General features: G+C 42.1%; 2 protein-coding genes across 2 annotated transcripts in view; one reads left to right on the top strand and one right to left on the bottom strand.

Moving 5' to 3' along the window:
• The window catches only part of LOC148439556 (phosphatidylinositol 4-kinase alpha), a gene marked incomplete at its 5' end in the record, with an annotated part of 130,583 nt that overhangs the window by 65,502 nt on the left and 37,351 nt on the right, over positions 1-27,730 (bottom strand). Inside the window, 7 exons of the mRNA XM_088464591.1 lie at positions 160-241; positions 4,058-4,182; positions 5,993-6,063; positions 11,255-11,337; positions 11,455-11,588; positions 11,664-11,800; positions 12,002-12,110. Coding sequence (XP_088320717.1) covers positions 160-241; positions 4,058-4,182; positions 5,993-6,063; positions 11,255-11,337; positions 11,455-11,588; positions 11,664-11,800; positions 12,002-12,110 — 741 coding nt within the window. The remainder of the gene's footprint in view (positions 1-159; positions 242-4,057; positions 4,183-5,992; positions 6,064-11,254; positions 11,338-11,454; positions 11,589-11,663; positions 11,801-12,001; positions 12,111-27,730) is intronic.
• Positions 18,439-26,409, top strand: LOC148439557 (heparin cofactor 2-like). The gene is made up of 5 exons (XM_088464589.1): positions 18,439-18,560; positions 18,868-19,732; positions 21,757-22,030; positions 23,387-23,531; positions 26,102-26,409. The coding sequence occupies exons 2-5, from the start codon at positions 18,898-18,900 to the stop codon at positions 26,291-26,293; spliced, it is 1,446 nt and encodes a 481-aa protein (XP_088320715.1). The 5' UTR covers positions 18,439-18,560; positions 18,868-18,897; the 3' UTR covers positions 26,294-26,409.

Here is a 27,730-nt window from a genome sequence, read left to right as displayed (position 1 = left end):
CAATTCATACATTCTGAACAGAGATATCTGGTCTCAAACTACACCCATATAATATAAATATCCCCCAATTCCACTTTGTAGAAATTATTTTCAGGTACCAAATATGTCCCTTGTTATAATACATACATTTGTTTATTTGCAATTTTTATTTATACATACCGCACTTAGTGAGAGGGACAAGGTCTGCAAAATGTCCAGCATTGTCTTCAGAACGGTGCCACTCCACAGTAAGTGGGGAAACCTAAAAACAAAAGTAAGAAACATTATGATTATCAAAAGCTGCCTCCTAGTGTAGGACGTTTTGATATAAACCAAGAATGACTGAAAAGGTCAAAAAGTGTAAATGGTCCTTTTTACCATTAGGAATGAACAAGTACGGAGGAGTCGTTATCCATAGGCCTTAAATCTCCTTCATACAAGATCTGCACACTATGGGGCAGATTCAATTACCCTCCGTGTTTATAGCACTAGTAAAGCTCAGGAGATATTCATTTATTAGTCAAATAACCCGCGGGTATTGCATTTTAACCCATAAATTTCTTGGAGCACCTGTTTTGACCTAAATAACCCTATATTGTTTGAGAAAAAAAATCTCTTTATAATATCCACAGAATATCAATAAAAATATTCTGTTTCCAAATTTGATCTTATATAAGTCTTTCTTACACCAAATAAGGTTGTTAGAGTTATAACACAGATATTCTTTACGATTTTAAAAGTCCCCTGTGTGTTGGAAACAGAGAGTCTCTTACATAGAGAATTCATAAAATAGTATCTTATATTAAAAGGGTTCCAGAGGGAAGATTCCATAATTGGTTACTATGTAAAAAAAATTTGATTAGATAATTCCCTTCAGTAAGACGCTCACAGTTTCTAATAATACAAACAAATCTAACTGAGAGATGATATACTACTTCTCTATTTCTATGGACCTGTGGTTTAACAGTGAGTAGAAGGACTATTGTCATAATGCAAGTATAGAACACTCGTACCAGCGGAGAATATTCAACTAGTTCATCATTGGTTTAGATGCTATACAACTGTAAGTGGAGAATGATTTAATTATATTACTATTAGCATGACTATAAAACAATAAATTGAACACCGTAATTATGTATCGATTCTCTTATTGCATAAGAAAGATCTATATATTGTAAGCTTGCGAGCAAGGCCTTCCTATATATAGATCTGTCTGCTATTACCCAGTTTTGTTCTATTAATGTTCCAATTGTAAAGCGCAACGGAATATGCTGCACTATATAAGAAACTGTTAATAATAATAATAATAATAATAAAGATCCAGCTATACATTCTTAACTACCGCAGATTGCCTATAATGCCACAGACTTATTCCGTATATTCTTGTATAGAAAAATATACTATTCGCTGGTCCAAATTTAGGAAGAAATGGATAGATAATGCGAGTGTTGCTGATGTAGATTCCTTCATCAAAACACACATACGTGTGTGTGTATATATATATATATATATATATATATATATAAAACGCACACACACATACATATATATATATATATATATATATATATAATCCAAAAAGGTCCACACTCTCGTCTTCAATAATAAATTGCTGGGGTGACACACCCATATGGGATCACAATAATCCCCTTCATGCAAAAGTAGAAAAAAAAGGGGGGGTAGCACTCACCAGTCTTCTTAAAAACATCTCTTTATTATATCTCAGTAAAAATTTTTACAACATTTCAAAATCCAACGTTTCGGTCCTGTGCATGGACCTTTGTCAACCTTGACAAAGGTCCATGCACAGGACCGAAACGTCGGATTTTGAAATGTTGTAAAAATTTTTACTGAGATATAATAAAGAGATGTTTTTAAGAAGACTGGTGAGTGCTACCCCCCCTTGTTTTCTACTTTATAAATATATATATTATATATATATATATATATATATATATATATACACATATATATATATATATATATACATATATATATATAGTGTATGTGTATATATGTATATATATATATATATATATGTCACTTGTTTTTGTATATTAATACAAGATATATTCACTCATATCCCATATATGTTAATTATCATATAATCCTATTTTTTACTTTCATAGAATTGGATATTTGTTTGATTCATATCCTTTATTAGAACTGTATATGTTCATACACACATATACCCAGTATTCAGAATTGCATCCACATATATATTCAACAATATTATTCTCTAAGTAATGCCGCGTATCCACTTGCCAACTGAGAAACGTTTGAATGATTACAATATCGTAATTGTTCAGTCGTTCCTTATCCTGTAGGTGCCCACACTGAACGATATGTCGTTCGGTGCAGGCACCCTCCCTCATCCCCGAACATGCCTAATCTGTCATTATCGGCAGATTGACCGGCATGTTCAGGTGATGATTGATGTCGAAAACGACCAGCGGGAGCGCGCATCGCTGGTCGTTTCCGACGTTAAACTGCCCGATTTATGCACGATTAATGAGCGATTGACCGATGTCGTAATCGTTCAATCGGCAAGTGGATACGCGGTTTAACACAGCCGCAGAGTCTCCAATGGCATTCTCTGCTAGGATGCAGTGGCTGCGTTTATGAGCACCCTTAAATATAGAGCGGCATGCGTTACCTATTCTCTATATATATGTTCATACACACATATACCCAGTATTCAGTATTGCATCCACATATATATTTAACCATATTATTGAGTAACACAGCCGCAGTCTCTCCAACAGCTTTCTCTGCTAGGAAGTAGTGCCTGCATTTCTGAGCACCCTTAAATATAGAGCGGCATGCGTTACCTATTCTCTATATACTGTATGTTCATCCATACATATAGCAGGTGTTCAGTATTCCATCCACATATTTATTCAACAATATTATTCTTTACTTAGTACAGCCACCGAGTTTCCAACAGTCTCCTATGCTAGAATATGGTGGCTGCGTTAATAAGCACTCTTACATCTAGAGCGGCATGTGTGTTGCAGATTCTCTGTGCAACACAATCGTAGCACTGGCTGTATTCAAAGAGTCTACGGATAGTGTTACCAATAGTGCTAGGCACTTAGAATATGCCTTTTACATTTGGTTATATTAATTATGTGAGTGTACGCGATCACCATTTATATTAGACAGCACATGTCTGGTTGTTATCCCGTGCAGTGTAATTGTAGCACTGCCTGTCAGGGGATTCTATTATGAGACATATACCAACAGCTCTAAAACATTATGCTGCTATCCCTCTTAATATGCTATTGTCCTACATCAACCTCTCACTGATTTAGACTCGTAGATAGATCTTATTTACACATAAATATAGGTCAGAAGTGGAGCATGTGGGTCCAGTACAAGCCAACGCACGTTTCACTGATTGAGCTTTTTTTTTGCTTTGAAAAAGCTCCATCAGAGAAACGTGCGTCGGATTTTTTCCGAAACAATATAGGGTTATTTAGGTCAATACATGAGCTCCAAGCTGTCAGGATAATTTTATTACACTAAAAATTCTATACACTAATTCCAACCTTTTATATTTCACAGTTTTATTGAAACAATGATGAACTTTAAGAATCTGAAAAACCCAAAGCAAATCTTTTAGGCTCCCAACAAGGTGGAAAAGTAAGCCCCTTCCTGTCACAATACGTTAATGCTGCGAACTTTGGAAATCAATAATCCAAACAAAAGAGTCATACAACAAAAGTTATAAATGCCTAAACAATGTTACTAATAAAACTGGGCAAAGATTGCTTTTCTTTTGATTCATGTCACTTCCCAACTGAACACTTACAAATATAAAAATATATCACAAAGACATGTAGTGTTCATTCTAGCACCCTGCACCTGTCACACCCCATGCAGTTCCTCTTTCCTGCCTGGGGTGTCGCTCTCTGCTCTGGTGCTTCTAGCACACTGTGGTTTGTATCTCAGCAGTTTGTTGTATCAGCTGAGTGTGCTAGATGCACAAGAGCAGAGAGTGACACCCCAGGCAGGAAATAGGAACTGCACAGGTTGTGACAGGTGCAGGGTGCTAGAATGGGCATTTAATACTCACTTGTCTACCAGTCCAGATAAATACTTGTCTGCTACCCTCCTGATGCGTTTATGAATGTGATTGAAGTTCACAAGCAGGAACTGAGCATGGCGCTCCAACTCCTCCTCGTTCTCCTTTGTTTTAGGCTACAACAGAAAACAAATGGATATTGCAGAACACTTCTAAACTTGCTGTAAAGTAATAGTTACTTAAGAAAGAAGTGTATAGAAAGGAGAAAATAAAACACCGGGAAATGTTTTTATAACATGCAAATGAAAATGCAATCATAGGAGTAATTTACTGCCATAGTGAAAAAGAGCAACAATTCACAACAGCCAATCAGACATCAAATGTCTTTCTAACGGCTGTACTATCATAATTTCTGATAGGGAGGGGTTACAACAGAAATCATATGTACGGTATGTTCTTGGGTGGGGTACATGGAGATAAGCTTCTACAGTTTATTGTTTATAAGCACATGATTAAAACATGTTTTAAGTAGGATTAAGATAAAAAAGCAACTTCATCTATCACTTTAGAATGTACAACCTGGTAAAAACCACAGCAAGAAATACTATAAAAACCAAAGCAGATTTGACAGAACCACTGTAACGGTGCAAGCACGCTAGACGATATTTTGCACGATTTGCCCGATTTCGACGCAAATCGTGTCAAAGATGTCCAAATCGCGAGTGTCTACGCATGATAATGATGAGCGTCTCCGCGGGCCTTACATCGCATCTTCAGATCTTGCCTACTGCAATCTCATTAACAAGATTAAGGTCATTGGTCAAATTGTTTGTCAGATTGTACAGTTTATGCAAGATATCATTTGTCTGGGAGTGCAGGGGAGTTCAAGGGAAATTGTTGACGACATTGCATCTTTTGCGAGTCGTCTAGTGTGTACGCACCTTTACGGATTCTATGCAAACAGCAGAGACACTTACTGTGCCTCATTGTGTCAGAGAAGTCCAGTGGACCATCCAGTAAACCTCATTAGTTTCTAATTTGTCTAAGGACAGTGGCAGATGGGAGTTTGACTGGGGCGGTACACCTGTCAAACCATAACGCAGGTGTCCTAAGGCGATCTAAAGCTTGGCTTGACAGTATTGGAAACCTGCCTATTTTGTCTATCACAGGAATTGGGCAGTGTGCCCTTCATTCACAATCAATCTCTGTATGCATTTATATGGTTAAATGATTTCCACGTAATTCAGTCTCCTACAATAATGCATTATGAGCAGTGTACACATTATTATTATCGTTTATTTATATGGTGCCACAAGTGTTCCACAGCTCCTTACAAAGTACATAAACAAATAATTTGACAACGGACTTACAGTAAAAAATAGGACAAGGACATGGATAATATACATTGATACATAAGTGACCATAACATCTAGATATGCAACAGAGCGTAAGCAACCAAGTGTTAGGTGCCCTGGTGGGGGGTAAGAAGTAGGTGAAAGTAAAGTAAGGAGAAGCACAAGAGGGTAGAGGCCCTGCTCGTAAGAGCTTACACATGATTGTTTTGTACCAGCGTGCAAAATAGGGACCATGTTCAGATCATTTAAATAAGGAGGCCACACAGGCTACTCAGATTGTGGAATTGAAAACACATCACATGTAATTTCTGTCCCAGGAATTAACTGAAAATGGAGTCTGTAGTAATTATGATTCACGTCAATTGTGCTGTGAGAACGTGTCCAGTGTATATGGTGTAATTGTTGTTTGAAATTGATTTCAAACAATGGATTTAAAGGTGAGAGACCTCCTCAGTTAGCCACCCTGTGGTTTTGTACACGAGACACCAAGGCCTACAGGTAACTCACATGATTGGAAACTCCTGCTGAGAAGATTACCTATGTAAGCCTATGTAATGTCCCACAGCAGGTACCCAGGTCCCAAACAGAATCAGGGTTACATAAATTATAGATCATACCAAGCAGTTCTTACCTTATCAGCCATCACTGCTAGGAAGGCATCAAATACTTTGTCTGCTACTGCAACAACACACTGCATCATCCCTGCAGGAAACAGAAATTACCACACATTGTTACTCAACTTACTACTTACTAGCCCCTGACAAAGAAGCAGTAATGTCAAGATACCATTCAGACCAAACTGAGGGGCAATAGCCAGAAATTGAGACTTGGACTAGCCATTTTTCCTTGGTATAAATATAAACTTTAGTTTGTCATTATTCATATCGACGAAAGACCATGAAAACACCTTATTCTATTTTTAAATGTACGTATTAGAGAGAACAGTAATAAGATGTCTGCTAATAGTAAATTATACACAGTATTACACATGGGAACAAGTCAATGATCTTGCAACACTGACTAGAGGACAACATCCTATAACTCTTAAATCGGGATGCAGTTATTATACCTACCATTAGGATGCCGGCTGCCTAAATCCCAGCGCCACAAACCTGAAAGACCGGCGACGGAAAGCCAACATCAGTGAAAGTGCCGACGCCAGAATCCCGAAAGCCGGCATCCCGATTGTAAGTATAGCGGGCGTTGTTAGTAGTGGGGGGGGGGGTTTTAGGCTGCGGGGAGTGAGGTTAGGGTTAGGCTGCGGACAGGGAGGGTTAGGGTTAGGCTGCGGACAGGGAGGGTTAGGGTTAGGCACCACCGTTGGGCGTTAGGGTATAAGGACGGAGGGTTAGGTTTAGGCACTAACCGGGGGGCTTACGGTGTGGGGTAGGTAGGGTTAGGATGCTGAAAAGGAGCGTTAGGGTTAGAGGGTTAAGGGGAGAGGGTTAGGATACTTGCCTAATCCCTGTCGGGATACAGAGCATCGAGAGGGCGCTGTCAGTCTTTTGACAGCCGCCATCCCGACTGCCGGTATCTAATACCAAACCCCTTAAATCCTTCCTCCACTTTACCCAGATGGTGCCTGAGTGTTCATCATTTTTCTTACCAAGTTCCAAAGTATAGAACTAAGGGTACGGACAAGACGAAAATTAAAGAATAGGAACCACAATCCTAACTAAGACTACAGAAAAACAACAGAAAAACAAGATCCTAAAGGGAGGGTGCACAGTGTTCACCAATGGACGAAGAAAAACAACTAGGGGGACAATGGAAACCGATAGGGACATTCCAAAGTCATCCCTAAGGGAGGTTATGCCCTGAAATGCGGTGCACAGCAGCTTATGGTTAAAATTGGTCATTACTGGATGCCAAAGCATGAAATCTGTAAAGCAGTGTTTCTACACTCATTACTCAGGGCTCATTAACAGTGTATGGTTTCCATTTTTCCTAGTTGGTGAACAGATATATTCATTACTGGCTGAGACATTTTAAAGGTGGAGAGAAATATTTTACTTGTGATTCTGTGAGGAAGGCTGGAAAAAATGCACTGTTATTGCTCCCTGAGGAATGAGTTTGGTAAACACTGCTACAGTGGATTGTGAAATTGTGCACTGAAAATCGGATAGTTTCCCAGCATAGCTACTGAGCAGAGGAACAGTGCAACACTGGCCAGGAGGCCCACATCGACATGGTGGAATGGGCTCTTCAAGTTACATGGACAGTGGATTGTACCCAATGAAAGCTGGGTGAATTATCAGAGTAGTCCATCTGAGTAGGGCTTGGTAAGACACAGACCAACCACCTATGTGAAGATTAGGTGGGTGTACCAAAAGGTCACCCATCCTCAACTCTATGGACATAGATCCACAATGTCCAGAAAATGAAGAGAGTCCTCTTCAAAGACCATGCTCAAGTAAGATCAAATACAGATGTCATATTGGCCCATATAGGAAGATTTAGCCCTAAGAACAAATCCAACTTCAGGGAAGACCAGGAATGGAGATCTACAAGACAAAGCCCTCAACTCTGAAACTCTCCTAACTTCTAACCAACTGGAAGAATGAGTCAAGCAAGCAACACTAACTCCACTTAATCCAAAGGTTTGAAAGGAAGGTGCTGTAAGGCGGACAAGCTACTGGTTATATTCTAAAGGGGCTATTTGGGGGTAAATGGAGGCTGTAGAGGAAGATCTTCACATCAGGGGAAAGAGGCAGATTTTTCTGCAAGAAAATAGTGAGATGTCTAAGACTTGAACTTTAAAAAAACAACCTACCAGAACAGCACTAATCAGAAGAACCAAACTAAAAAGTAGAACCTCATTGCTTCAAAGTAAACCAAAGATTTAGACTTTCCAAGTCATTTGGAAATTCTGTTTATTTCAGCTTCCAATCCCTGAGTATGCTCTGAAAACACACAGCCAGTCAAACCAGTAGCTGAAAAGACTATGGCTAGGAAAAGTGACCACATGAAAGTCAGTCGAAGTGGTGAAAAAAGTGGGTCATAGAGGCAGGCACCATGCTGTGCTCTTCGCCATGCAGTGAATGACGAGAATTGACAGACCAAAATGCCAGAACATCAACCATAAAACACCTGCAATTCCCAAGCCATGGAACCAAAGCTCTCCTCTCCATGGTGCAACCGAGATGCCATAGACAGCCTTTAAGCTGGACGCGACTTGCCCACAAGCTGCTGGAAGACTTCACGGAGAAAATGATATTCAGTTGGACTTCTGAAGAATAGCTTTTCCAGCCATTTACCCCAGGAATGAAAATGTATGCGATGGCTGGGACTTTTAGCTCCACCTCACACAGGATTCTGGCATGGCAAAAGCCTCGTCTGAAGTGATCTTGATTTATTATCCTTGCCAAAATGGTGTCTAGAGACGACAGTGTGGAAAACCTTCTTCCCCACTTGCCCAGATGGAGAATGGGTGACTCCTGTTAAGTTTGCTGCTCAACAGCCAACAGCAAATTGATAGATGCACCAGAGTTTGAAAGCTGGCTATAGGCCCCTGACTGTTATCTTGGGGATGGAGCCCTATGCTTTCCAGGGAAATGAAAAGGACTAAACCTAGGAGCTCCAACCCTTGGAGGTAATACCGGAAACTAAAGACTCTTACCTCCTGTTGCCTTGGAAATGATGGGATCCAAGTCTGGAACAAACAGCCACTTGCTCTCAAACGGAATAGTTTCCAGGGTTTTTATTTGATTTCAGGTTTGCCTGCCATCACCTTGACCACATACATCACCTTGCAGAAACAGCTAAGGCTGATATGCCCAAAAGAAAAGAGGCTGTATCCAAAGATGCATAGCCAATACAGATGGAAGCTTGTTTAGCATTATCCAATATGACAAGGATTTTTGATGAATCCATACTGGAATGTACACCCTCTGCCAACTGATCAATACATGTTTCCATGGCCTTGTTTGACCAAGTCACAGAAAGAACCGGCCACAGAGCTGTCCCTATAAGTGCAAAAAAGAACTTCAATATAGCCTCCATCTTATAGTCTGTTGAATCTCTCAACGCTGCCTAAGTTGAAGTAGAAATGACTGTAGCTTTTGTCAATCTAGCAATAGGGTGATCTACTGTAGGTGGCATCTCTCACATATTTGTATTTACCTCCAGGAAAGGACACATAAGCATAAAATCTGGCATAACCTTAAACTTTTTGTCCAAGCCTCTCCTAGAACTTCCATCCTCAAAATGTGAAAGTGCGGGAAAAACAAGTATCTGCTTCTTCTTCCATCTGAAGAGGGCAGAGGAAGTTCCTTCCCCAGTAGGGACATCGTCCAAGATCTGTAAAGTCTGGCAAATAGCCATAATCAGATCCCTCTCACACTATCTGGCGAGTCCTTGTCCCATTCTGAATGGTCAAACACTTACCACTGTCAACCTATTTACCTGACGGGCCAAATCATCAAAGGACTGACACCCAAGACCTTCACCCAGACAGGCTTCTCCTTCAAACCCTCAGACATGCGCATGCCGCGCAAAGGGCATCCTAATCTGTGCTTCCATTCGGAATTTGTTAGAACATACATAATGCAAAGCCTGCGCAGTCTCCTGCTTCACTTTGGGATGCTTAACAGCCATGTATACACAGAAAAGAGGGATAACTTCTGCCTAATACTCCAAGTGAGTGCAGAAATAAGAATATATATATATACACACAGTACTGTGCACAAGTTTTAGGCAGGTGTGAAAATTCTGCTGCAAAGTAAGATTGCTTTAAAAAATAGAACTGTTAATAGTTTATTTTTATCAATTAACAAAATGCAAAGAAATCCAAATCAAATTAATATTTGGTGTGGCGACCCTTTGCCTTCAAAACAGCATCAATTCTTCAATTCCTCTAGGTACACTTGCACACAGTTTTTGAAGGAACTCGGCAGGGAGGTTGTTCCAAACATCTTGGAGAACTAACCACAGATCTTCTGTGGATGTAGGCTTGCTCAAATCCTTCTCGCTCTTCATGTAATCCCAGACAGACTCGATGATATTGAAATCAGGGCTCTGTGGGGGCCATATAATCACTTCCAGGACTTCTTGTTCTTCTTTACGCTGAAGATACTTCTTAATGAAATTGGCTGTATGTTTGGAGTCATTGTCCTGCTGCAGAATAAATTTGGAGGCAATCAGACGCCTCCCTGATGGTACTGCATGATGGATAAGTACCTGCCTGTATTTCTCAGCATTGAGGACACCATTAATTCTGACCAAATTCCCAACTCCATTTGCTGAAATGCAGTCCCAGACTTGCAAGGAACCTCCACCATGCTTCACTGTTGCCTGCAGACAGCCCGTCGGCAAACAAACTGCCTTCTGTTAAAGGCAAATATTTAAAATGTTGACTCATCTTTCCAGAGCACCTGCTGCCATTTTTCTGCACCCAAACGCCTCTGACCTGTGGTCAGACAAAGTCAACACACTTATTAGTTCTTCCATCAAAACTTTTGCTAGTACTCTTAAATTAAAAGAAGTATAAAAGACTCAAGGGTGGTGTCGAGCTTCCTATTCATGCAGTTCCCCAGGTCTGCAGCATTCGCGATTGTGGTGTCTGCGATATTAGCACCTTTACCCTCTACAGCGATTAACATCATAACTGATCCTCACCGAAGAGAGGATAAAGGGATAAGCATCCTACAAGATCATGTCTGATTAGAAATGAAAGAAGGAAGAAATCATTCTAGTCAATTCCTCCTTGTTAACCAAGAATAGTTGAGTTAGTGCGACTAAAAAAAACCTTGAGAGGATTTAAAGTGTCTAAGATTATGAGCCTCTATACCGATAATATTCCAAAATCCCCAAAGGGATGTCAGAAAGTCATGTGGATGTGCCATCAGATTTCAGTAATTAAATGTGGATACAAATATAACATAATAAACTTCACCTGATTTATCTTTTTGAATAGCTTTGTCCTCAAAGTAAAAGAACATGACCTGAAATCGATCCTTATCCGTTGAGTGCAAGACCCTAGTAGAAAAACAATTGATATCAAAAGAAAAACAATGAACAGAGAAGGTGGTAAACAAAACTATTTCAATGGACCTGAGTGAACAGTAGTGTGTGTGTGTCTGCAGCAATACCCACCTCATGTGCTCAAGACGATATACAGAGAGTAGATAGGTGGACATAGCAAAGTCAAGCTTGTTGATGAGTGCAGATACCTCAGGGGCAGGATCCAGCAGATTGATAATGGTACTCCTTAGCTCATTTAGTTCTGCCTGCACAGGAAATATCAAAATTAGATTTGCCACATACAATAGCATATAGGAAACCGACAAAACTTTGGTTCTCACCGATGTCACAGTGTCATTCTTCATTGCAGAGTTGTACTGCAGGACAGAGCGCAAAGGCTCCTTACTAGGAAAAGTCAGTAAAGGTGACTTTGTAGCTATTTCACAAACTCCTTCATACCACTCCTCAGGCCAGAGACCTGCAGAATACAGGAAGAACAAAATGTATATGAAGCACAGAAAATGTGTCCCAAGAAATATAGGGCATACACTATTAAAAGGCATAATACAGAAATACAGTGCAAAAGTTATTATAGGGACCAGACGAGTGTGTTATACAAAGAAGAAAAACCATACCATGGGGAACACAAGCATAGAGTAATGTGTTGGCTATGAGTTACCTGATCCTTCCACTGCAAATCCCATAAGAACAGAGTATAACCAGAAATCTCGGAACAGTTTCTGAAGCCGGGGCTTAGCCTCTTTGATGGGTGGTAATCTTCGAGTCAGCTGTATTTCAAAAATAGTGATAAAATGTTATTTTCTTGTAATGTTATATACAGTACATATTAGTGATGAGCGGGTTCGGTTCCCTGAGAATCGAACCCACCCGAACTTCGGGGATCCGGGGCAATCAGAGCTCAAGCTCGGATCTCCCTGTCTGCCCCGGATCCCTCTCCCGAGGCAAAACCTCGAGATCTGCTGTCGGATCTCGATGTTTAGCCTCGAGCGGCCATTTAAAAAAAATGCCTTTGCCTTTAATGGGCAAAGTGCTGATTGGCTGACAGAGCCGTCTGTCACGGCTCTCAGCCAATCAGCATTATGGTGCTCATTTGCATGTAGCACGGACTCGTGAGATCCGTGCTACATGCATCTGTGTGATTGACAGTGACACAGAGCACAGATGGGTCAGTGAGACCAGCCTGTGCTGCTGTGTATTTCAATGACACAAATGCACGCACGGACCAGGAGATCCGTGCTACTTGCATCTGTGTCATTGACACAGAGCACTGACGGGTCTGTGAGACCAGTCTGTGCTGCTGTGGTGAAAAAAAAAAAATCTGTGGAAAAACAGAAAAAAATGGCGTGCACCCCCCCAAAAAAGAGCAACCAGCCCCGGGCATTAGTGACCCAGTGCTGGGTGTGCTTAAATACAGGGGACAAACAACGTAGGGGTCCCCTGTACTTAGGCACAACCAGCACCGGGCTAGTCAGAACCAGCGCTGGTTGCCAAAATACGGAGGACAAACGACGTAGGGGTCCCCCGTATTCTGCGCAACCAGCTCTGAGCTCTGATCCGGTCCTGGTTCCGGAAATACAGGGGAAAAAAATTAGTAGGGTTCCCCTGTATGTTTCAGAACCAGCACTGGACTTTTTCTAGCGGGGGGCTGATGCCACAGCCAGGGGAGCCCTTTCACCGGGCCCCCCAGCCGCAGCATCAGCCTTGACCGCTAGTCAGCCCAGGCCGGGGATCCCTGGAGAGCTGGGGACCCCCCCCAATAAAGGGGTCACCCTCTCCAGGGCACTCCAGGCCCAGGCTGATAGCCCGGGGCTATCCCCACCACCCCTGGTGGCGGTGGGTGGCGGGTTGATAGTGTGGTGTGGTGTAAATAAAGAATATCAAACATTGTCTTTAGAAGTAGAACTGCAAGTCCCAGCAAGCCTGCCTCGCATGCTGGTACTTGGAGAACCACAAGTACCAGCATGCAGGGCATTAAGGGCCCACTAGTACCTGTAGTTCACCTGTAAAAAAATGTTTAAAAAAAACACAGGACACACACACCGTGACAGTATAAGTTTATTAAACATACATACACACACACATACTCACCTATGTAACCCTGTAGCATCGGTCCACTTGTCCGGTAAAGTATCCATAGGGGAACTGTGAAAAAAGAACATACTCACCATCTCCTATGCGAGGTTCTGTCCTCTTCGTTCCAAAGTAGGCATCCCCGGACTTGGCAGAAAAAAAAACGAAAACCCGATCCACGAACTTAGTACTGTTCTATAAAACGGTACTTCCCGAATGAGAGCTTAGCGGTGGGGTATCACCATGGAAACCGAAGGGTAAACTTTAATAACCTTGCGGCTCCCACCATTGACTACAATGGAGGGAGCCGTTCATTGGCTGAGAGACGGGAGATGACCTCTCTTAGCCAATGAACGCTTAGCAGCGGGGTTTCCATGGTGATACCCCGCCGCTAAGCTCTCATTCGGGAAGTACCGTTCTATAGAACGGTACTAAGTTCGTGGATCGGGTTTTGTTTTTGTTTTGTTTTTTTGCCAAGTCCGGGGATGCTTACTTTGGAACGAAGAGGACAGAACCTCGCATAGGAGATGGTGAGTATGTTCTTTTTTCACAGGTCCCCTATGGATACTTTACCGGACAAGTGGACCGATGCTACAGGGTTACATAGGTGAGTGTGTGTATATGTATGTTTAATAAACTTATACTGTCACGGTGTGTGTGTCCTGTGTTTTTTTTTAAACATTTTTTTTACAGGTGAACTACAGGTACTAGTGGGCCCTTAATGCCCTGCATGCTTGTACTTGTGGTTCTCCAAGCACCAGCATGCGGGGCAGGCTTGCTGGGACTTGCAGTTCTACTTCTAAAGACAATGTTTGATATTATTTATTTACACCACACCACACTATCCCCTGGCTATCAACCTGGGCCTGGGGTGCCCTGGAGAGGGTGACCCCTTTATTGGGGGGGTCCCCAGCTCTCCAGGGATCCCCGGCCTGGGCCGACTAGCGGTCAGGGCTGATGCTGCAGCTGGGGGGCCCGGTGAAAGGGCTCCCCTGGCTTGTGGCATCAGCCCCCCGCTAGAAAAAGTCCAGTGCTGGTTCTGGAACATACAGGGGAACCCTACTCATTTCTTTCACCTGTATTTCCAGAACCAGGACCGGATCAGAGCCCAGAGCTGGTTGCGCAGAATACGGGGGACCCCTACGTCGTTTGTCCTCCGTATTTTGGCAACCAGCGCTGGTTCTGACTAGCCCGGTGCTGGTTGTGCTTAAGTACATGGGACCCCCTACGTCGTTTGTCCCCTGTATTTAAGCACACCCAGCACTGGGTCACTAATGCCCGGGGCTGGTTGCTCTTTTTTTTGTGGGTGGGGGGCACGCCATTTTTTTCTTACACAGGTTTTTTTTTTTACCACTGCAGCACAGACTGGTCTCACGGTCCTGTCATTGCTCTGTGCCAATCACACAGATGCATGTAGCACGGATCTCCCGGGTCCGTGCTACATGCAAATGGGCACCATAACGCTGATTGGCTTCCTGTCTGCCACTGCAGTGCCACTCCTAGATGGGCCACGTGTTTGTGCCGCCCACTTGTGTCGCTTAGCATAGTCATCCAGCTACCTCGGTGCAACCTTTTGGCCTAAAAACAATATTGTGAGGTGTTCAGAATAGAGTGGAAATGAGTGGAAATTAATGTTATTGGGGTTATTAATAGCGTAGGAACAAACATAAGGCCCATTTTATGTGATTTTAGCGTGTTTTTTTATTTTTTTTTATTTTAAGAAAAGATCCAGATCCAAAACACAAAACCCAGAACCCAAAACACGGAAGGGCTGTTTTGGCAAAACCAATCCAGATCCAAAACACGAAGAAAGATCCTGATCCAAAACACGAAAAGTGGCTGGTGCACACCCCTAGTACATATACACTACTGTACATGGCCTAGAATATAAAAATATTTGAGCCACACTCACAGGTAACAGGTGTATAAAGTCAAGAATACGGCCTACAATCTCCATAGCCAAACATTAATAGCACAATGGGGTCATGCTGAAGAGCTCACTGACTTTAAATATAGCAAGGTCCTAGGATGGCACCTTTCCAGCAAGTCACTTCATAAAATTTCTGCCCGGCAAGAGGACTCGGTCTACTTCAAATGATGTTATTGTAAAAAGCAAACGGAGCAAAAACAGCTCAGGTTCGCATCATGAGGCCACACATGCTCACAGAATGAGGCTGGCGAGTCCCGAAACATGTAAACATTTTGTTCTCAGGTGTAACACTGACTACCAAGTTCCTAACTGCCTATGTAAACACCAGCACAAGAACTATATTTTACGTTTATTTTATGTGGCAAAACGTTGGCGGACGTGATGTGAAGCTCACAGCCATTGGAGCAGTGGGAACACATTCTCTGGAGTGATGGATCAAGCTTCACTATCTGGTGGTCTGACAGACAAATCTGGGGTTGGTGGATGCAGCACAACACTTCCTGCCCAAACCAGTACTGACAACTGTAAAAATTCAAGAGAAATAACTGTCTGAGACCATTTAACAACTTTGGGAAGGATTGGAATGCTGACTGAGTCAGGACTCATTGGCCAACATCCGTGCCTGACCTCATGAATGCTTTTGTTGGTGGATGGATACGAATCCCTGTCATGTCGCAAAATCTAGTGAAAAGCATTCCCCAAAATATATAGGAGGTTGTTATGGCAATAAAAGGGGCCCCATCCCACTATCATATTCAATTAGCCTCGATAACGTAACGTGGGTGAAAAAGGGAGGTAGCCTGGGGCTTTATCGCCCAAGGCTATTCAGTTAGGCTCCCTTTTGCACCTGATACCATTGTTAACGCCCATTAAATTGATGTGTTAACGGGCGTTAACACACAGATCCTGTGAAAAGTTCATGGATTTGTGCGTTAACAGGGTTGCAGCACCCGTTAACCATTTAGTTATCAGGGTTTTTTTTCATTGCTTGTGCAGTGGTGAAAGAAAAACAACCCCGATAAGTGCTGCCGGTGGCCTTACTTCCCCCTGTGTATAATATATATCTTGGAACTAACACTCCCTGTATTCAAAGGAATTACAGTCTGAAAAGTGAGTGAGTGCCAAGTTTGTATGATATTTATACACATGCATGCATATAGTGCCTTTCGACCCCCCTCCCCCCTTTTTTTGCATTTTTCAGGTTTTGTTGCCTCACAACCTGGAATTAAAATGGATTGTTTGAAGGTGTGCATTATTTCATTCACAGAACATGCCTACAACTTTGAAGTTGTGTTTTTTTTTATATTGTGAATCCAACAACATTTAGGACAACATAACAGAAAACATCAGCATGTTTTCTGTTATGTTCACCCCCCTAAAGTCAGTACTTTGTCGAGCTACCTTTTGCGGCAATTACAGCTCCAAGTCGCTTTGTATAAGTCTCTATGAGCTTGCCACATCTTGTCCCTGGGATTTTTGCCCATTCAACTGCTCCAGCTCCTTCATGTTGGATGGTTTCCGCTTGTGAACAGCAATCTTCAAGTGTGACCACAAATTCTCAATTGGATTGAGATCTGGGCCTTGACTAGGCCATTCCAACACATTTAAATGTTTCCCCTTAAACCACTCGAGTGTTGCTTTAGTAGTATGCTTCGGGTCATTGTCCTGCTGGAAGGTGAACCTCCGTCTCAGTCTCAAATCACAGGCAGACAAACAGGTTTTGCTCAAGAATATCCCTGTATTTAGCACCATCCATCTTTCCCTCGACTCGAAACAGTTTCCCAGTCCCTGCTGCTGAAAAACATCCCCACAGCATTATGCTGCCACCACCATGTTTCACCGTGGGGATGGTGTTCTTGGGGTGATGGGATGTGTTGGGTTTGCGCTAGACATATTGTTTTCCTTGGTTGCCAAAAAGTTAAATTTTAGTCCCATCTGACCAGAGCACCTTCCTCCATACATTTGGGGAGTCGCCCACATGCCTTTTGGCAAACTCAAATCGTGTCTTCTTATTTTTATCACTAAGTAATGGCTTTTTTCTGGCCACTCTTCCATAAAGCCCAGCTCTATGAAGTGTACTGCTTATTGTGGTCACATGCACAGATACACCAGTCTCTGCTGTGGAACTCTGCATCTCCTTCAGGGTTACCTTTGGTCTCTGTGCTGCCTCTCTGACGAATGTCCTCATTGCCCGGTTTGTGAGTTTTGGTGGCCGGCCCTCTCTTGGCAGGTTTGTTGTGGTACTATGTTCTTTCCATTTGATGATGATGGATTTGATAGTGCACCGGGGGATCATCAAAGATTTGGATTTTTTTTTATAACCCAAGCCAGAATTGTACTTCTCATCAACTTTGTCCCTGACTTGTTTGGAGAGCTCCTTGGTCTTCATGGTGTGATGTCTCTTGCTTAGTGGTGTTGCAGCCTCTGGGGCTTTTCAGAAAAGGTGTGTTTATACTGACAGATCATGTGAGACTTAGATTTCACACAGGTGGACTTCATTTCACTAATTATGTGACTTCTGAAGGTAATTGGCTGCACCAGGAGTTGAGGGGCTTCATAGCAAAGGGGGTGATTACATATGCACATGCCAATTTTCAGAATTCCATTTATAAAGATTCATAATATATATATATATATATAAAAGACTATTTTGTGCAGATCCATCACATAAAATTCAGATAAAAGGAAAAAAAATTACAGGTTGTAATGTAACAAAAAAGGTAAAAAGCCAAGGGGGTGAATACTTTTGCAAGGCACTGTACATGGGGCTACATATTAATTCAGACATTTTTAGATCTATATTTCAAATTTCAAGCATTGTCAATTAACGGTTATTGTAGACAGGAAAGTAAAAAGGAAATGTGAGAGTAAGCTCAGCTTGTTTGCTGCACAACTGGAATTTGTCCATTACTTTTATTTATTATTATTCCAGATTTGTTGTTAAACAAAATATCATCTGTGCACAGAGGGATTGCTGAACCTTTTATGCCGTTTGTTATTGTAAACTGGACAATGAAGCACAGGAAGTGAGGGGGTGGGATGGTGGGGAGGGAAGGGGCCCCATCAGAAGGAAGGGACTTTGGCTGACCTGGCATTTCTGTCTATGTCTGATGTAGCTGACTGTTTACTCTAGAGGGTGGTAAAGGTTATTTTTATTAGCTCTTTTGAGCAACAACATTATATTTTAGGACTAGGAGTAGTGGTCAAGAGCTCTCAGGTAAGGATGCGTCTTTAAGCTGTTTTCTTTATAAACATGACATCATTCAGTAATACACATTAAATATATGTGCATGAAGCTGAAAAATGTTTATCGACATTGATATATAACTTTATTTAACAATGTGCTATGAAAATATTCTGTACAAGCTAGCAGTAAAGTCCTTTCACATTTGCTTCACCAAACAGCCATGGAAAGAAATTATCTTATATTCTGTCAATATACTGAACAGTCATTTTGTGTAAAACGTACAGGTAAGAAGGCTTCTCTCTGCATTTAACACTGTTTTCATCTAATACTCTTTTAGGAAAGAATCCTGAATTCTGTCGCTTCCAGCATGAATCTTCTACATGTTACTACAAGTTTACTGCTTATTTCATCAGCATTATGTGGTGTCAAAAACCTGCATGAGCATTTTGATAATAGGGATGAAATAGGTGCACGAGGTATTTCTCCACAAAACACAAAGAATCTCCAGGATGACACAGTTACCAATGACCTTATCCCTGATGAAGAAGACGAGGAAGACTATATAGACTTTGATCAAATAATTGGTGAAGACTATACTGAGACCATTGATGCTCTTACAGTAAAGAATGTAGAAAAAACACAAGGGAATATATATGAACTCTTCCCTGGGAAAACCAGGATTCAAAGGCTTAACATAATCAATGCCAAATTTGGTTTTGATCTTTATCGGACAATAAGAGAAAATATTAATGCAACTGAAAATATTCTGCTGGCGCCGGTGGGAGTCTCCACAGCAATGGCCACAATATCAATGGGAACAAAAGGGCAGTCTCAGATTCAGATTTTCTCTATGTTAGGCTTCAAAGATTTTATCAATGCCAGCTCAAAGTACGACACCACCACCATCCACACTGTCTTCCGCAAATTAATCCACAGACTCAACCGCAGAGATTTTGGCTATACCTTGCGATCAGTCAATGACCTATATATACAAAAAAATTTCTCCATTAGAGAGGACTTCAAGAGTAGTTTGAAAAACTATTACTTTGCAGAAGCTCAGATTGGCGATTTTGAAGAAAAAGCTTTTGTCAACAAAATAAACCAAAGGACCCAGAAGCTCACTAAGGGCCTGATAAAGGAAGCCATTTCAAGTCTGAGCCCCGGACTACTAATGTTTATTGTGAACTGCATTTATTTTAAAGGTAAATATCTCCAATTTTTTGCTTAGCCCAAAAGTGTGAATTGATTGATACTCAAACTGTATTGCAAAGCAAAAATTCTATGTAATTTCAATGTAATACTAAAACTTGAGTTTGCCTCATGATTGCATCCCACTTGGAAAGAGGCGGGAACCACCTTCCATCCCAGCGGTCTAGAGTTATAAGTGGCACATCACATGCATAGGAAAGATTTCCTTTGATCTACATGATAGACGTGGGCTCTACACCACAGTGTGGGCACCTTAGCTTCTCAAAGAAAGCCACTTATACACGCTCCAGCCCTTTTTCCAGAACGGCCCTAATTCCACCTTCAGAGAAGTTAAAATACTCCCAGCATTAACATAGATCAGTATGCTCATCCCTTGCTTTCCTCCTTTAACACCCTCCTCTCGCTTTCTTATGACAGGACTCTGTGGTGTAATTTTGTTTGTGTTACAATTTTTGTTACAAAAAATGATTGTGTACCTGAAGTAATATTTGGGTTCTGGAATGTATCAAGTTTTTGAATGTGTCCTACCAAAATTAAAAGTAAAGCTAGCCATACACCAGACCAACTTTCCTCCAACCATCCAACTAGTTGATTGGTTGGAATGAAAATCTGATAATGCATGGGAGCAAAAAACAATCAGCCATTTTCTCCCAAACACCAGAAAACGGACGAAAGCGGTTGTTCAGACAAGTTTTTTAAATCAAACCAATTTAACCAGCTTGCCTGAATGACCTTTTTTATGTTTTCGGGTGTTTAGGAAAAAATTGCTGATTGTTATTTGCTCCCATGCATTACTGGATTTTCATTCCAAGCAACCAACTAGTTGGATGGTTGGAGGAAAGTTGGTCTGGAGTATGGCCAGTTTAAAGCTGCATGCACACGGTACGATATCTATGAACGATAACGTTACACGATATATCGTTCATATTTATGCAGTGAATGACCAACGATGCACGTTCCCGTATTAACGATAACGATATCTATGATCGTCTGTACATGTAGCCCAACTTGCACGATATTGTCAACTTTGTCTGTTCAGAGATGTGGCAGGATGACTTCACTGAAAGATATCTTTGAAAGATCTCTTGGAAGTTGTTGGTGGTACAGATCGTACAGTGTGCATGCAGCTTTAAATACTTTCCCTCACTTTCAGTGTGCAAAATAAAAATAAAACAAAAAAAGAACAATTTAACAAACAATGGAACCTGGATGGGAGCGCTGTGTATACAATCCAAAGAATATAAATAAAATGGATGTGGGTAATGGTGTAAACTGACAATGACATATAAATACCCCTAAATAAGATGAAGTGGTAGGTAGTCCTTAATCCTCACTTCCTCTAATGTTCTGCTGATTTCCCCTCGTGCCAGGAAACATAAGGGGAAAAAATATAAAAAAGAAGAAACAACCAATGGGTATATCTGTACGATGGTGAACAGTTCATAAATAAATCCTCTGCTGTAAGTTCATGAAAAGAAGAATTCTTCTATGCAGAATGGTATTCTTATTCTCATATATGCAAACAATCTTCTTAAAAAATCCCCACAATGCATAGAAGAATTCTTCTTTTCATGAACTTACAGCAGAGGATTTATTTATGAACTGTTCACCATCGTCCTATCATACAGATATACCCATTGGATGTTTCTTCTTTTTTATATTTTTTCCCCTTATATGTAACCTGGCACGAGGGGAAATCAGCAGAACATTAGAGGAAGTGAGGATTAAGGACTACCTACCACTTCATCTTATTTAGGGGTATTTATATGTCATTGTCCGTTTACCCCATTACCCACATCCATTTTATTTATATTCTTTGGATTGTATACACAGCGCTCCCATCCAGGTTCCATTGTTTGTTATATTGATCTTGTCTTTGAGTATTTGGTGACACTCAGGGACCTGTTGAAGGGTGCAGCTATAGTTTGCGCAGTTGAGTTGTCTGGTTTTTTTAGACTTAAAAAAGAACAATTGTTTGCTAACGTAACATGTATGAATGTTTTCTCTGTTCACAAAGGAACTTGGGAGAGTAAGTTTCCAGTGGAGAATACCCACATTGCGAATTTCCGTATAAGCGAGAAAGAAGTGGTGAAAGTACATATGATGAGGACCAAGGGAAACTTCTTGGTTGGTGTGGACTATGAGCTGGAGTGTGATGTCCTACAGTTGCCATACGTAGGCAACATGAGCATGCTGATAGCGGTGCCTCATAAACTGTCTGGTATGAAGCTCCTTGAGAAGCAGCTCAGTTCACACCTGGTGGAAAGATGGCAGAAGACCATGAATAACAGGTACAGCCATGCCGTCACATGTACTGAAGATGTTGTTCATCTGGATCTGCTAGTGGGGGTGGGAGGTGTTATACAGCAATTTTCCATCTAGGTAGCATCATGAACCAGTTGATTATAGAGGCCCAGCTATCCAAATATGGGTGAAATGCTAAATATCAATCCATAGAAAAGAAAGATGATTACATATGTTAAACAGAAATATACTTAAAAGGAGTGTAAACATCTTTACTTTAAAAATCTCTTGAAATCAAAGTGACATAGTATATAAATTAATATATTCAGAATTCAAGAAAAAAAACACAAAAGTGTCTAATAATAGTAAATAATGACATTAAATGTAAGGATGGGGCATTGGACTGTTTTAAAATCAGTTTGCACCAACCTGAACAGGACTTAAGATAGATAAAGATAAAGCATATTTTACCTGCATATATCTATAGAACAAATCTTAGTTGGGAGCCTTGCTCCACTATTCCAGGATTCATATGGAAAGACGGGACAGGGTATGGTAAGGAATGCCTCCATATTCCAGTATTTCCAGTGCCCCACATGGGTGCAAGAGAATGGTACATAGAACCTTGTACATCCCATATACCCTGCCTCATAAGCAGCAGTGGTTGTAGAAAATAACGTGACTTTATTATGGTACTATTACAGTGGCGGCTCTTCTGTCTCTTGAGGGAGGGGGGGGGCAGCTTGAGTACTCACTGTGTGCGCCGAGCCTTGCAATGTCTGCGGTTGGTCAGACCTGCTGTAAATGTTGTGTGACGGGACGATGTATACGCAGAAAAGCGAGGTTGGCCAGATATGAGAAAGCAGTAGTGGGCGTCCATATGCCAGCTGTGTTTTGGCAAGCGTTAGCATATTTTCGCTACTGCATTCCGAAATTGCAGCTGCGATTGCTATTGTGTACACTGATGAATGAGGCCCTATATCAGCTGCAGCTCCTAGGAGCCTGGTAGGGCTGGCAGCAAGACAGGGGAGTGGCTTCCCATTGGAAGCATGCTCTGTTAATTGTGTTCGGGACTAGCAGTCATATGGGTAGAAAACCCCTCTTCCTGGGATGCCTGTCCTGGTAGTGATTAGCAGATAGCGCTACCCATGAGAAGTCACTGACAGTGTAGCCAGGGCACACAGACTGCAACTGGCTCACTAGAGGTGGCAGATTTTACTGGGGATGGGGTGGGGGCTGCAGTGGTAACATCTGCCACTGGTACCATAAGCAAATGGGCGTACTTGTTTCATACATTATGCTCTTTTCCAAAGACTGGAGGAATCCTGTTCCACTACAGTATGTACAATGAACATATCACAGACTGGACAGTCTTCTTTATTTTATAATATCTTTGTTCTCAGGGCAAGAGAAATTCACCTACCCCGCTTCAAGCTGGAAAAGAAATATAACTTAAAAGAAGTAATCAGCACCATGGGAGCAAAGGACATCTTCACCACTAAAGCAGATTTCTCAGGCATTACTGATGAGGGTATCAACATTGGCCAGGTCGGTATGGCTGACAAGTGTACACCAGTTTACAGGCAGTAACAGAATAGTTTACCCTTGTAATGTATTGAGATGTAGCTAAGAAAGCATAGAAAGGCACCTCTTGATGAGAGCAGCCATCGTTTTTCAATGAAGATAGCTAGAAATAACGCCATTATAATGCCACGTCTCATAAGATTTACAAACTTTAGTTATATTTTCATTTTAATAACATATTTGGGGACTCTATGAAATGCATGTGCTGCACAAGGTTGATATTACACAGTAGGGGAAAGTCCTTGTTTTAAGGTAAAAATGTCAGAACATATTGCGGAATCCCTGGTTAACCCTTCCCAATGAATAACAATGCACGTGGATGCTTTTAAATAGTAAAATGTGGCCAAGCAAGACATGTCATTTTACATGTGATTTTCTCTAACAAGCTCATAAATGGGGTGAATTATGTGGGACATGTTTGAGGGTGTTGTATTGTTGGGAATTGGGGTTTGACTTTCCAGGTGGGAGTTGTTGTTTTTTTTTTACAACTTAAACTTGTATTTAAACTCTAAAAATAACATTATAAACATGTTAATATACCCCAAATTACTGTAATGGTGCATACACACGGTCAGATTTGTCAGATGATAGATGAACTACGAACGATTTGAACGATTTTTATCAACGATTTCATGAACTAAAAACTATTTTTGACAGTATTAAAATGAATGAAAATATGACAAATCTGACTGCCAACACATCAGATGTCAGATATCGGAATCTGACAAACGGGAACGCACAACATTCATCGTTGCAGGGACACATGTCAGATTTTCTTTCAGATTTGAACGATCGAACTATTTTTAAAATAGTTATTGTACAAATCTGAAGGGAAATCTGACCGTGTGTATGCACCTTTAGCACTTATTTGCTGAAATACATTTTCTGGCTATCATTTTCCGATCATTATTAAAAAGAAATGTAAAAATCACCCATTGGACACTTTGGGCCAAATGTAATAGGGTGAGAGATTAGAAAATGTGAAAGTTTAGCAGTAAAACTATCATACTATTACATTGGCGGAGTTGCATTTTCAAAACAGGAAACATCTGGATGAGAGTTTAAATGTTGAGAGTTTTTTGAGTCTGAAAAACTTGAGTTTGCCTATTCTGTGACTTTATTACATTGGCTGAGTTTTCTCCCACATTTTCTAAACTCTCACGCTATTACATTTGGCCCTCTGTAACTGCCTCTAGTACTTTGCTTATTGTCACCAACAGCCTTCTACACTGTCCTGCATTCTTATTTGCCACTTTTTGGGGCTTAGGATGATTTCCCCCACTTTTTCATGCACTTCATCCAGGTCCCACACTGTACAATTAATGCACAACAACAGCATGAGGCTGATGAATATCCATTTAAAATAGCATTTTACAGAAAAATGCCACAATGCACACTATTTGCCAGTTGTGATTTCACAGTACAGAAATTGCTTGTAATTGAGATTTAGCTGCCCCCTTTGTCTCCTGACTGCCCCACTGTGCAATCAAAATTAGCAGTTCAAACTCATAAAACTATTATCAGTCAGTACAAACATTATGATGTTGAGCGTAGACAGAAAAATATACACACCTAACACCCGTTCACAGTCTATGGAGGTGCAAGCAGAATCAGCCTACTGTAACTGGCCGGAAAATGCACAACACGAGCTACAAATGTGTAACTTAATGATCTGTCAAGCATTTAGGAAACCGTTTGTATGTGCTAACATTGCATGCATTATAGACATCATTCATTTCTATTTGAGAACGATTCACGTTGCAGCTTCAACAACTCAAGCCCACATAGTAAGCTCCCTTAGTGAATGGCTTAGGCCATGGAAACGGTATGCAGTCGGGAAACCGGCTACCTTAATACCGACATCTGGCTTCCCGGCTGCTTTATCACGGTGTGGGATAAATGACCGTCGTCTATATCTAGATGCCTGTCATTTACCCGACGCCGGGAGACCGGCGCCCGGCATCCCGATCGAAGGGATGCCGGGCACCGCAAGCGGATAGCCGCGGCAGGGGGGAGGGTTAGGTTTAGGGCACCCGGGGGGGGGACTTAGGGTTAGGCACCCCCCTGGGGCTTAGGTTTAGGCAGCGGGGAAGGGGGGGGGTTAGGGTTAGGCACTTAGAGCGGGGATTAGGGTTAGGCACTTGGGGGGGAGGTTAGGATTAGGCACCCCTAAGGAGGGTTAGGGTTAGGGGGTAAGTTAGGTTAGTTTATACTTACCTGATCGGGATTTCCAGCGCTGTCGGGCTTCCGCTGCCGGGCTCTGCTGATCTGTCGGGCTGCCGCTGCTGGGAATCGAACCGCTGGCCATGCGGCAGCAGGGATTACATACCGATTCCCATGGAAACACATGTAGATAGTGATGAGACATAACATTGCATTAAGACTGCATGGCTTATACACAAGATAGGGATCACAATGCCCACAAACTTTCAGAAAATGAATGGAAATAGTTCTTACAGGACTATCCAGATTACATTATGATGTTTTATTCTCCAGATTATTTGCTTTAAGTCTTATTACATAACATTTTGCAGTTTCAGCAACAAGGCAGCATCACAGTGAATGAAGAAGGAACTCAGGCAGCGACTGTGACCGGAGCCAAATTCATGCCGCTATCCACTCAGACACGCATTGCCGTGGACCGGCCTTTCCTCTTTCTCATCTATGAACATCGTACAGATTGCCTAATTTTTTGTGGAAAAGTCGCCAATCCCAACATATCATGAATTCCCAACTAAAGCTGGGGCTTAATACTTAGATGCAAATATTAGTTTCTTGTATGTATTTCACTAAAGTATATTGAATATGCCTATTTACCATAATTAAAAGACAAACAGCTGTATATTGAAGTCCTTATGTTGTACAATAAGATGTCTTAATTTTCCCTGTCCACTAGTTATCTTGACTTTTCAAATGTGCAATATTGCTAAGCTTGTCATAGTTACATAGACACTACATTTATTGTTACCAGTGTTGTCCTAGTGCTCTTTAAGACAACACCCACATGTTATTTTACACCACTACAAAATCACAAGCTGTGATAGCTGTCAGGCCTATGTATTGTTCAGTACTGGTTACATTCAATGCTATAGTCTTTAATAAAGTCTTGCAAATATAATCAATAAAGAATAACTGTGTGTCTACAGCAGACGTGTCAAAATTGCGGCCCGTGGGCCACATGTGGCCCCAAACGCAAATTTTTCCAGCCCCACATTCACTATTGTAAATCAAGTGGAAGGCGGCCCGCTGGGAACCCGGGTGAGCTCCTTCTGTGCCAGCACACTCACACTGCTGCGGGGCCGGCTGCCGCGAATGGAGCTCAGCTCCAATCGGGCAGTATTCACCTTTCTGCCTGCGGAGGAAGATTCTGCACATGCACAGAAGCTATATGTAGGGCAGTAAAATGGCTGCGGGGGGAGCTGCTGCGCCGGCGCATGCCTGGCTGCAACAGCTACTCCCCATGGGCATTTGCAGTTCCAACTTCACAAACCTCTGCCCCCCACCTGCAGCCAGCCTGCTCAGAACCAGGAGCCCTGATGACGACACACTATCCTCGCTCAGCTGCCTGCGAAGAGCAGGAGGACTTATCTGTATTCTGCAAGGAAAAGGAGCAGACGGCTGTCAAAGAAGAAGGTGAATTGGATGGGGCTGACACAGGGGTTGGAAACTGAATAGACAAGGACACGAGGCACAAAGGGCTTGTGGCTGGAGGGGGCACAGGGAGCAAGAGGGGACATGGGGCATGTGGCTGGAGGGGGCACAGAGCAAGAGGGGACACGGGGCATGTGGCTGGAGGGGACACAGGAAGCAAGAGGGAACATGGGGCTTGTGGCTGGAGGGGGCACAGGGAGCAAGAGGGGACATGGGGCATGAGGCTGGAGGGGGCACAGGAAGCAAGAGGGGACATGGGGCTTGTGGCTGGAGGGGGCACAGGGAGCAAGAGGGGACACGGGGCATGTGGCTGGAGGGGACACAGGAAGCAAGAGGGGACATGGGGCTTGTGGCTGGAGGGGGCACAGGGAGCAAGAGGGGACATGGGGCATGATGCTGGAGGGGGCACAGGAAGCAAGAGGGGACATGGGGCTTGTGGCTGGAGGGGGCACAGGGAGCAAGAGGGGACACGGGGCATGTGGCTGGAGGGGACACAGGAAGCAAGAGGGGAC

This window comes from Taudactylus pleione, unplaced genomic scaffold, assembly GCF_031769625.1.
Source record: "Taudactylus pleione unplaced genomic scaffold, aTauple2 ptg001707l, whole genome shotgun sequence".
In the NCBI taxonomy this organism is placed as follows: Eukaryota; Metazoa; Chordata; class Amphibia; order Anura; family Myobatrachidae; genus Taudactylus; species Taudactylus pleione.
The sequence above is the reverse complement of the archived record's forward strand: the minus strand, read 5'-3'. Positions and strand labels throughout refer to the sequence as shown.